This window comes from Canis lupus, chromosome 15, assembly GCF_011100685.1.
Source record: "Canis lupus familiaris isolate Mischka breed German Shepherd chromosome 15, alternate assembly UU_Cfam_GSD_1.0, whole genome shotgun sequence".
NCBI lineage: Eukaryota > Metazoa > Chordata > Mammalia > Carnivora > Canidae > Canis > Canis lupus.
The window spans coordinates 38,656,984-38,669,392 of record NC_049236.1 but is presented as its reverse complement, the minus strand read 5'-3'; the positions used below and the strand labels follow the sequence as shown (position 1 = coordinate 38,669,392).

The window sequence follows — 12,409 nt, the reverse complement described above, 5'->3', positions numbered from 1 at the left end:
TCCACAAACAAGGCATCAGCTGGGGTTGAGATCTCATCTGAGGCTGAGTCTTCTCCCAGGCTCAAATGGTTGTTGGGAGAATTCAGTTCCTTATGGTGATAGGACAGAGGCCCTCGGCTGCTAGAGACCCATCCTATCATCTCCATAGATAGTTCACAACATAGTTCTGCCCCATCCTACCTTGGAATGTCAAGGTAGAGAGATATAATCCCCCATGGCCTGTTTTTTTTTTTTTTTTTTTTTTTGTAAAACAAGGATAATATTGTTATCCTTGTTTTAATAATGTCTGTATCTTCTTCTCAACCAGTAGAATAATCTCTCTAATGCCTCATGTCCCTTTAAAGGATTCACCTGTTTGGGTCAGACCCACCCAGGATAATCTCCCTTTTAAATGAACTCAAAGTCACCTGGTTAAGGATCTTAATTACATCTGCAGAGTTCATCTTTGTCGTGCGATCTAATCAAGAGCGACAATCCCATCATAATCACGGAACCTGCCACCCTCGAGGAGAAGGGGATCGCGCAGGCTGCGTATACCGGGGGTGGGGATGTCAGAGGCTATCTTAGCATTCTGCCTACCACAGTAATTAAATTATCCAGGCTCTTTGTTTCTCCTCCAAATTTTTATTTATTTACTATTATTAGCATCCATGGCATAAAGGCACAGTGAAGAAACATCTTGGAACCCAATCATGTTGGTTTTAAAACTCTAAACTCTTTTAAGCTTTTCACTTCTCTTCTAAACTAAATGCATGTGCTATGGAAAGTGGTTTGATAAAGCAGCCTCGCCTACTGGCTACTCACTGAATTTCTTCCAATTAAGTAATAGAGGAAAATTGCCTCCCTTGTATGCATCCAGCCTGGAAATTCAGCTCCAAACATACTTCTCTTTTACTATATGGTTTACGTTTGTACTTATCTTTACATTTACATGATGGATAGGACTATTTTCCTCCCTTTTGTTGTGTTTCATATAGTGTTTAGTATATATATACTTTCTGGACTAAATGTCTGCAGTCTGCAGAGACATTATGCTATAATTAGGGAGAGAGGTGACTGTGAGCATTGAGTAGGAAGATGTACTGTAAAAATCTAGTGCCAGAGTTGTTTTTGTCTACCTCAACCATTTGTGTACATCTTTATTTCCAAAGAGAACTGTGTAAATTGTGGCATGGGATACCATAACCAACTTTATCATTTTTTGTTTTGTTTTAGCTGTATGATCTTGAGCCAGAGTTTTACCTTCTCTGAGACTCGGTTTTCTCACCTGCAAAGTAGGGGCAATATCTAGTTCATAAACATGTGAGGCTTAAATGAAATATTTTACATGCAGTGTCTAAAACATGGATAGCAGGATATAGTGGTCCTCACTCCTGCCCTGGGGGCTCCTAGGAGTAGAAGTTCTGACATTGTAAGCACCTTTGTGATATAGAAAAATGCTAATAATGACTAACATTTACCCTATACCACGTACTAATTCTAAATTTATGCATCAACTCACTTCATCCTTACAACGACTTTATGATGTAGGGATCAATATTATCCTTGTTTTACATATGAAAAAAAAAAACAGGCCATGGGGGATTATACCTCGCTACCTTGACATTCCAAGGTAGGATGGGGCAGAGCCAAGTTTTAGCTTTTATGAACCCAGCAGGCTAGCTGTAAAGTCCATGCTCTTAATCATTTCACTGCACTCCCTCTCCCAAGAGTAACTGAGAACACCAAAGAATGGACCAGGACCCCAGTGAGCTTTCAGTAGGTAAAGATGCTGTTGGGGTTTTCCTGCCCCTCTTTAGTTACCTCCCCTATTCATGGCCCCTTGCTTACTGTGTCTTGTGCAGTTACCTCTGGCACCTTATTCAGTGAGCTTTGCTCTAATTGAAATGGCACACTGCTCTTGAGGCAGTAGTTAATAAAGATTTCTGGTTCTAATTCAACCCATATTTCCTTTGCATAGATGACTCAACTCTTAAAACAAAAAAGTGATATAATCCTTTTAGAATTAGGGGACTAGTGATCGAATCGTAGGATAACATGAGGGAAGTCATTCTGACAGAGTTTCCCCAGCACCATTCAAGTCTCTTCACTTATTTTGAGGTGGGCCTAGCGTCCCTACGGAGATCTAGAGTCCTGTAGAGTTAGGAGCCAGAGAAAGGATTTCTCAATCCCCGACCACAGGAGACACTGAGCTAGAGAGCTGCATATGAAAGAAAATATGCTTGCCGTCTCCAGAACAGGGGATTCGATGGATAAGGGAGAAGCACAGAGGATGCCAAGTCTGGAAAGGACCACTGACTGAAGAAGGACGTTTGGGGGACATTCAATCAGAAGTTCAGCATCAGTTTCCCATCCGGATCCTCTTTTGAACTGCAGACTCTTTCATACATCTAGTCATTTCTCTCTATTTGCTCATCCTTAACAGAGATTCCAGTATTTACAATAGGTTCTATGAGGTCATTGTGTTCAAAACTCTTAGGCCCAAATAAAAGAGAAGATTTAGATTTATTTTAATTTTTCTCTTGCCTCTGAGTGATCTAGATGCCTGTATCAAAGGGGTAACTGCAAACTGAGGCAACTGAACAAGTTGTTTCCAAACAGATTCTTTTCTTCACCTTTCATGGCAGCCTTGTGAGCTCAGTAACTCCTCAGTAAGGCATGGCTGTTAGCATCAATTTTGATCATGTCCTCCACCGTTTCTTAATGCACCATCCTTGACCAGTGTAAACTATGACTGAACGAATAATATTTCCTAATCCAGGCTAGCTCCAACATTCTGCATAATACTTAGGAGCCCTAGGTGGTGTAGATATTTTTCACCACCACCTTCCCTGAAGCTAACTCTTGTCTTCAACCCTGCCACCCCGTGCTCACGAGCCCTGGTGGGTTTCCCATGCAGTCTCTCCTCCCTCTGTGATGAAGGTAGAGCAAGCTGGCTCTGTCTTCACACCATTTTTTCTAGCCTGAAATCTTGAAAAAATTCTCTGATGTTTCTAGCATCCCCTAGTATCTGTAAATTTTTTCTTTTATATTTTTGGAGCATCTCAATAGCAGGTTGTTAGGAGCAGGATGTGAGTTCAGCATGTCTATTCAAGTTACCTTCTTGGACCAGTAATCAGGCATTCAGAACTGGAAAGCTCAGATCCAGATATGAGCAGGGTGAGCTCAGAGGGTGATGAAGCGCTAGTGGCTGACCTCAGTATCATCTAGGTTGTAGGAGGCTTCCCAGGCATTGAAAAATACAGTCCCAGATTGGGGCAAGTAGAAACATTACTGAAATCCTTGGGAAACTAAAATAATTTCCTATCTCCTAATATTCCAAATTCCTCTGCTCTGTTCAAGTTCTGTCATTGGCATTAAGACAATACTGATTTTCTAGGCTTTTGTTGTTGTTGTTCCTCATATTTTAGTTTATGTTGTTGGTGTTTAGAGGAAGGAAAGCAGGGAAGGAAGGAGGAAGGTGAGAGGGAGGAGGGGAGTAGGAGAAGGGATGGTGGAGATGAATAAAAGAGAAAAAGAGGGAAAGGAAGAGGGACAGAGGGAGAGGAGAGAAACCTCTTGATGTCTTTTTATCCTAAGGCTTTGACCAAATTTCTTATTATAACAGGATATAAAAGAGAATTTTCCTTTTGTCTGTGAATTGGTGCCTAGGGCCCAAAACTAGAGAAAAGGGTTAAGTATTTCACATTACAGAGTACCTACTAGATACTTTCTTCAGGGATCACTAAGAAGCAGCAAGATGCTTTTCCACTCTAATAGTGCTTCTTCTCCCGCTACCCAACCCACATGCCAGTAGGGTGCCCACCAGGCAGGAAAATGTAGGCAGTACAGTAATAGCTGAGGGAGGCTGAGGTAGCTGAAGGGGGCCGAACATGTCTAAGCCAGAGATACATCTCGCATGTGAGGGGCCCCAAAGAACCCACTCACGTGCACCACTAACACCTGGATGCACGTTTGCCCCATAGAGTATCTCAACAGTCACTGGTATAAACCAGAGAAGCAGCAAAAACAATGAACGGAGCAAAGAGCTGGGATGGGATGGGATGTGATGTTAAGCCATCCCATCCTCTGTCCCAGTCTCCAAAAGGAGAGGAATTGGGTCTTACAGGAAGAGGGGAAGGAAGTATCCCAGAACCGAAGAAGGCCCATGCCAGCACCCCCACGGCAGCCCCTTGAGTCACAAGTCTAGCCATCGATGGAGCAGTGGGAGATCTTGAACCGGGTATGAGGTCAGAGTATTCAGCTGGACTGGATAGAACCTTCGGTGGCTAGATGCCTTCCCAACATGTCATGAGGCAGGGGTCATCCAGAAGAGCTGGGAGATTCAGCATAGCCATTAGGAACAGTGAATAGAGAGAAGAACATGCCTCTAGCTCACCCCTCCCTCATCATGGTCAGACTCCCCAGGAAATAAGCTAGAAAGGTATAAAAAAAAATCTGCTGCTGTCTCCATGAAAAATCTAATGGGCTGAGTATTTGATGAATCTTTGCATCTGTTTCCATAGAGACACCACTCCTGCCTACATATTTTCTAACTCACCGAGTCTATGATTTCTCAAGTACTTTGGTGCCAGATTAAATAATAGGATTCTTTCATAACCAGTTCCTGATCATCTTCCTTTAAAAACAGCTGGTGGGTAGACGGCTCCTACATCACATCCCTAAGGTGACTACGTATTAAAGAACGGGGCTTACTTGGAGAAAAACAAAAGCCGTGAAGCAAAAGCAAGAGAAAATCCCTAACTTGTTTTTTTTTCCCCCTAACTTGTTTTTATACCTTATTATACCACCCCAATGTTCTGGATTTTAATTGCAGAGTCTATCTGTTTCATATAGTTCTTGGCAAAGTGATTGAAAAGTGGAATAGCTTAATAGTTAAGAATTTATGTGGCCCAGGGGGTTTCATGCGCCTGATAGTTGAACAATTAAAATTGAGTGGTTTTAAGTCAATGCCTCAGTTTCTTCCTCGGAACAATGGCGGGGGGGGGGGGGAGTATTGGTAGTGTTTATACTAAATGACAGAGGAATGAGTGAAATAAGACCTTTGAAGTGCTTAGGATAGCACCTGGCACATAAGAACACAACTTAGTATTTTCTATTAACTGACACCCTTATCGTCATGGTTATCAAAATCTACAAGCAGATTTCAAGGCATAATTGAGATTCTTAGCTGCCACTCATTTCTGGGGTCTCTGGACTATGGAGTTTGGTAGTGAGCCCACAAATGGCAGGAGTCACAGCGAGAGGGAGGAGGCCTGTTTCTGGTCATGAGTCTGTGGCTTATTGACCCAGACCCTCAGCATTGAACCTGCTTTGCCTCGTGGCATTGGACCAGCACAGCCCACAGACAGCTGGGCCCCGGGTGAATGCTTCTAGGAGCAAGGACAGGGGAGTAAGCCTCTTGTACATGCCCAGCCCTGGAGCTCTACTGCTATTCTAATACGGAATCTAATCTGAATTGTTCTGATGACGGTGAATCCCTCGTGGGCAGGGGCCGTATTCCTTTTGCTAGCAGTTAGGCACCCAATATTTGTATAATGAATGAACCAGTTAATATTTCCCAGCGCTGGTCCTACAGGAAGGAGTGAGCTACAGTAGGGGCAACCAGGCTTCAGTAGACACAGTCGTACAAGCTGAGGAGCTAACGCCATGATTCTGAGGGTTTATGCTTCTTCCCCACAGCCCCATGCAGTCTGTCTTAAGGTATTTCTGACCTGTAATATGACCCGAGCTGCAGGGTCTGACCTACAAGGCTATAAGACGCTCTAACTTAGAAGACCCAGGTTTTATGAGGCCCAATCATGATGCTTTGTCTGGAGAGGTTAGAAGAGTTGCTGGCCTCTCTCCGTCTTCAGCCACGGGAAGAAGACCTGCAGCGTCAGGTTCGTCCTGCTAGATAGCTTTATTCCCACGAAGAGGTACTATGCCAACGCCCCCCCCGCGCCCCCGCCCCCGCCCCCGCCCGTACCGAGTGAGCTCCCTGCGCAGGGTGCCATCAGCAAATCGGGTTCATCACTGTAGGTTTTGGACTCGTGTCTACTCTGAGTGGTCTGGTGTGTGTGCATATGTGTGCATGCACACGCGTGTGTGTCAATGCCCCGTGGGTATTCCAGTTTTATTTCACGAGTCTCGCCCTCGCGGAGTCCAAGGGTAGACACACATCCCGAAACTGAATGCAAGCCCATTCACTGTTCAAGTGGGGTCTTGCTTTCTGTTTGCTTCCCATATTCAGAAATGCACACAAAACTCCAGCCAAAGTAATCTGGAGGGAGGAGGAGAGACGAAAATAGAGGCTAGGGGAGGGGGAAAAAGGGGGGGGGCAGATTTGAGGCATTCGGTGTCAGGTTGTGATGCAAATAGTGTTCGGAAATGTGGCCATCAGAGTTCATCCTTCCTGGGGAGGCATCCACTTTAAAATTCTATGGCTAAGCCTTTTATATGCGTCAGGTTCCCTTCTGCACATGTTTTTAGGAAGAATCGGAAATGCCCTGAGCCTCCTCAGCGCAGGCCCGGGTGAAGGTGGGTGCCGGGAGCTGTTGGTCCAGGGTGATTCTGACAAGACTGTCAGCCCGGGGCTGCGGCAAGGAGGGCCAGGCCCTCACAGGTGCAGGCCACCCCGGCGCGGGGCAGGGGCGCGGCAGGGGCGCGGCAGGGGCGCGCAGCCTGGCAGGACCACCCTGTGGCATTTGTTCCCGGGCTACTGAGCAGGGGGCTCCCCGAGGAGAGTGGAAGGAACGTGCGTGTGCGGCGAGATGTGCTCCCCTCCCGCGGGCCCCCTCCCGGTGTTCTCACCTGTTGCAGCCGGAGGGGACTTTATATGACAACAGAATACTTGCTTGGTGGGAAATGTGTCCCCTCTGCCCCCGCCCCCGCCCCGCCGGATGTTCTTGTCTGCTCCCTGCCGAGGCGCAGGCAATCAGAGAGCGATATGGCTTCACCCACGGAGTTTCGGGCAAATATTGTAAAAGGCGTGCAGATGGCACTGAAGAAAAACCTTCTGTCGCCCCTCTCTCCTTAGTTTCAAGAGGAGACAGCAGTTTCTTTTTTGGTGAACAGCCTAACAGTTCATTCATTTACTCAGGGAGCCAACAAATGTTTATTCAGTGTCTCCTGATGCTGCCGCGTGGGCTTTGCACTTGATACTTGGCACCGACTCGCCAAGCACCCACCTGGGACGTGCTCCGCCTCTCGGCCCCACAGCACCCACCTGGGAGGTGCTCCGCCTCTCGCCCCCACAGCACCCACCTGGCTTCCCTTCACTCTTCCCCATCTGCCCCCTCCCCTGCACCTTTTCTTATTCTTTTCAAGTGGGGGAAAAAAACCGAGTCATCATATTGCTCCTTGGGTTCAAGTCATAGCCCCTTGGGTCTGACCTTCTCCTCCACCTGTGTATGCCTCTGACCAGGATTTTTTGAGAATCCGTCATCGAGATGGTGCTAAAGATAACAGTTGCCCTTCAGTGGTGCTTACTTTGTGCCCTTGACATATATCACTTCAGGGGCTCCTTAACCACAATCGTGAGTGGGGAGATGTCGCTGTAATTCCTGTTTGCAAATGAGGACGTTGCAAGAGAGGGAAGTACGCGCTCCGCCTCACAGCTGCTCCCTCAGGCCAGCTTCTGGGTACACCTAACAAAGCCCAACATACAGTGATCCAAACCCCTCGGCACTTTTCGCCTTGTACCCCATAAGCTGGGAGGTGATGTGCTCGTAGTATTAGGTCTGTGGTCCGGAGGTGACAGGTCTGCCCACCCCCCCACACCCCAACTACCCATCCCTCCCTCCTGAGCACACAGCGCTGCCCTGTAGACACGCATCACATACACGTTCAAATGAAGACACAAAGGCGCTGCCCTGGCGCTTGTCCCTTTCAGCAGGAAGTCGGAACCTTTCCAGCATCGCGAATCACTCTGGCCTCATCTCTCATTGGCCAGCTCCTGCCGTGGCCATCCCTAGCAGCTGCAAGAGGCCTGGGAAAATAGAATTCAAGGTTTCTTGTTTTGTTTTGTTTTTCTTTTTTTATTTCCCCCCTCCAGACTAGGAGGCAGCAAGTCCAAAGGGACCTCGGAGGATTTGTGGGGTCAGCAGCTGGCAGGTGAGGGCCGTGGGCCTGAGGCCACCCAGGAGGCCCGTGCTCCCAGCCCGCGGCCCTCACCAGCAGCCTTTCCGCCCGGTGCCGCGGGCCACGGAACAGAGAAGCACACAGGCTCCCTGACTCACAAATCCCAGTGACTGCTAAGATACGGAGGAACAGGCTTTTCCAAATATTAAAACCGGCCAGTAATCTCATGATCGTCCTCAGGGGCCGGGAGAAGCCCAGCAGCCTGTCTGGGGAGACGCTGCCCTTGCTATGGCAGCCCCCCCTCCCCGGCCTCTCGGCAGGCCTGTGCTCCCCCCTCTCGCTGCTGGTGTCCTGATCATTCATACGCTTCATCTTCTTCGGCCCTTCCAGGTTTTCCTTCATCCCTGACCCTCTTCTCTCTTGCTCGGTTTCTTTTTTTCCTTTTCGCTCCTTCTCCTCACACAGGTGTTAACGTTTCATTGCTTGGCCCAACAGGAAGAGAGACTGGGCTTTATCCCTGCGTGCTGAAATTGTTCCTGCCTTAGCTTCTCCAGCGTTAGAAAGGGACTGTCACTCTTGCAAACCTCACAGTCTGAAATTTCAGTCCTCAGACAGTGGCCACCTGGTGTCCCTCACATTGCAAGGGAGAAGAGAGGTGAACAGGGAGTGTTAGTGGCCTGGAAGGGCCACTGGCAGTGTCGTCTGACAGCAGCTGGCCACAGCCACGGGCCCTGGGAGAGAGCACCCAGCCCATCCCCGGGCACCTCACATGTAGGGCCTGGCTCAAAAGCACCCCCTCAGAGCCCAGAGCTGACCACCTGCTTAACGCTTAAACTACCCACTCACAGGTTAAAATTGCATTGACCTTCCCATTCCCCTTACATCCTGGTGGTTGTGGGTTTTTTTTTTCTTTTGATGCATAATAAATTATATTGATTAACTTTTGACTCAGCATCAGAATTTTCTAAAATCTGATGTTTTGTAACCCTTTGCATTTCGCCAAAGTATCTCTTCCCAAAATGTTTGTTATTTCTCTGACCTCTCATCCCAAACCCCAGTATAATATATGAAACATGTCCCCACCACCAAGACGCAGAGGCCCAGCGGGCTCGGGCACGGGATGCAGAAAGGCCAGGGCACACCAGAACCGTATGAGCTGCTTTGCCCCAGAAACAGAAGTGATCACAGACTCTAGCTTGTTGCATCTACCAATTTATATAAAGGTCAAGCCACCGGTGTGACTCCTTGGCTGTGCTCTGTAGACTTCTCTGCTCTTGTTTGTCCAAAGGATGACTCTGCCATGAATGCAGACGAATTTCCACAGGCTATCTTGCTCATCCATTGTAACAGGAAGTGTAACGGTGCAGGTGTACTTTCTACCTCAGCAGCCAAGGGTTTCACTCCGGTAGTGCTGTTAAATGCAGCAGCGTGCTAGTTGGTGAGTGTTTGGTGGGCAGGGACATCTCTTCAACTCTTTGGGGACAGCTTTTGTACTGAAGATTAACAGTTACTGTTCCTGTTATAAGCCGCAAGGAGACCGTAACCGCTGATTTCACCTTAGGGCTCATCTCAGCAATGACAGTTTAGCAATTCGGAAGCATAAGGATTGTGCAGTAAATGGAAAAATCCACTAGGTGGTTCTGGTGTTCTTCTAACCAGAAGCAAACGGTGCCAACTATCTCCTTTCATCCCTTTATATTCCAGAAGTCAAGCAAAATATGAAAGCGAAAGTGTTTTGTCGTTATCTAACATTCATTCTAGATTATACATGAACGGAAGTACTAATCCTTGCAGTGCTGACCAGAGACGAAGCCTCCAGCGCGTGAAAGGTTTTTGTCTCTCTTTTTTTTTTTTTTACGTACACACAATGGAGGCTACATCCCAACCTTTTAACTTTATTTTTATGGTGAATAAAACACATTAATTTACATACCTATGCTCTTATGACATATATACCACCATTTTCTCGCCCCTCACTTGGCAGCCTCTCTCACATAAGGACACAACTTCCAAAGGACAAAATACCTGGTCCTATGTGCAGCTTCCTTTAACTCTCAAGTGATACAATTCTCGCTTCTAATGTTCTTGGTAACTGTTGTCAATATTTTCACTGAACTTATCTAGGCACAATCCAGGTTTACAAGTTCCTCTTAGAATCCTTATTAGAAAGCCTGCTCTTATGTTTTAGAATATAGTCATAAATAAAGCTAACTCTTAAAATACGCTTAAAAGCAGCTTGGCTCTGAAAACCATTTCAAATTCTTAATCCTCTGTCAGATGCCCCTTTAACTCTTGCAGTTCCTTCTTTGCGGTGTCTTCCTGGTTTCCAGTTATGATTATCATGAAGCATCACATGACTTTTCCCAAAGCTCCTAGGTCAGTTTCCACAGTGCCAGGCTCTAGGCTGAATCCCCAGACACATGACCACTGTTCCTTCCCCATAACACTGGTCCAAGGACAAGTGGCACATCAATCACCAGACAGGTGTCCACTCACCTTGGAGAAGGTTTCAAACCAGAAGACAGGCCAAGGCTATCTGCACGAACATTATCAGTGGTGGTTAAAATCGTAGATATTTTTTCTTTCTCAGTTTAAGAGAAAAGAAAGGTGGCCAAGTCTAAAATGAATGCAAACTCCAAAGAACTTTGAAATGAACCTTTTTAACAAAAGAAATTAGGGAAATTTCAATGATGATTACATTAAGTCATTGAAATACCTTTAAATATCACGAGATGGAATGCAGTTCTCTGAGACGGTAGGAAAAATAAACACTAAGCATCTTCTAAGTCTTTTTTTGGCCACTTACATGTTTAGAAGATGTGACCAATAGGAAGATTATGATTTTTAATATTTGGTGTTATTTGCAATGATAAGTTATAATTTTTATCTCAGTGGATGTAAGTAGCACAGAAAAGTATGGAATACAAAGTGAAAGACCTTCAGTTTCTTACTCCCTCTACCTGCCTGATCCCAGTCCCCAGAGAAAGAGGTAACGTCTATTAAAAATAGTTTGGTGTAGGGGATCCCTGGGTGGCGCAGCGGTTTAGCACCTGCCTTTGGCCCAGGGCGCGATCCTGGAGACCCGGGATCGAATCCCACATCAGGCTCCCGGTGCATGGAGCCTGCTTCTCCCTCTGCCTGTGTCTCTGCCTCTCTCTCTCTCTCTGTGACTATCATAAATAAATAAAAATTAAAAAAAAAATAGTTTGGTGTATAGCCTTCTAGTAATTTTAAATGGCAATGAGCATATAATGATGTATGGCACATTTTAAATATATTGATGGTTATATTTTGGGGTAATTTTTAGCATGTTTTTGGTATTTTTCTCTTTTTAAAAAAAAAAGATTTTATTTATTTATTCATGGTGAGAGACACAGGCAGACGGAGAAACAGGCTCCCTGAAGGGAGCCCGATGTGGGACTCGATTCTAGGACCTCCGGATCACCACCTGAGCCAAAGGCAGGCGCTCAACCACTAAGGCACCCAGGTGCCCCTGGTATTTTTCTTTTTAAAAAATAATGGAAATATGCTATGTATATTATTCTAGTCCTTAGGTTTACGGACTTCTTTTTTTTTTTTTTTTTTTACCAAAGAGTTTGCCATTGTTGCATCAATTGTCTCCAACAGACATTCCTTTTTTAAAAATTGTTTTTTGACTTTAAAAAACTGTCCAAAAAATTTAAAAAAAAATAAAAAAACTGTCCATAATTAATGTGTAAAGCTTGAGTTTGGAGATAAAGTCTACACCTATGAAACTATCTCCACAATCTATGCCATTAACCTGTACGTCATTCTAAAAGTTTTCTCCCACCCTGATATTTTTTTATTATTGTCAGTGTTTTGCGATAAGAACATGCCACATAAGATCTACCCTCTTACCAAATTTTTCAGTATACAATGTGGTGCTGGTAACCACAGGCACTAGGCTGTACAGTAGATCTCTAGGACTAACTCACCTAGTATAAGTGAGACTTCGTACTCTTTCACTAACACCTCGCAGTTTCCCTCCTCCCCCAAGCCTTGGTAACTACCATTCCATTCCTCATGTAAGTGATACCATGTAATATTTATCCTTTTACATCTGGCTTATTTCACTCAGCATCATGTACGCCAGGTTCATCCACATTATTGCAAATGGCAGGATTTCCTTCTTTTTAAGTCTGAGTAATATTCCGTTGTATTTATATACCACATTTTCCTTATTCATTCATCCATGGATGCACACATAGGTTGCTTCCATGTCTTGGCTATTGTGAGTAATGCTGCAATGAATATAGGAATACAAATATCATTTTGGGGTCCTACTTTCAAGTCCTTTAAATATATATACCCAGGAGTAGGATTGCTG

At 45.5% G+C, this 12,409-nt stretch overlaps 2 protein-coding genes across 20 annotated transcripts in view; both read left to right on the top strand.

The window, feature by feature from the left end:
* Positions 1-12,409, top strand: part of ANKS1B (ankyrin repeat and sterile alpha motif domain containing 1B) — a 1,057,476-nt gene that overhangs the window by 817,079 nt on the left and 227,988 nt on the right. The gene's annotated exons all lie outside the window — the stretch shown is intronic.
* The window catches only part of LOC106559724 (cytosolic purine 5'-nucleotidase-like), a 34,749-nt gene continuing 26,564 nt past the window's right edge, over positions 4,225-12,409 (top strand). The window contains 5 exon segments of the mRNA XM_038557620.1: positions 4,225-4,229; positions 5,856-5,971; positions 6,472-6,604; positions 8,036-8,094; positions 9,324-9,466. Coding sequence (XP_038413548.1) covers positions 4,225-4,229; positions 5,856-5,971; positions 6,472-6,604; positions 8,036-8,094; positions 9,324-9,466 — 456 coding nt within the window.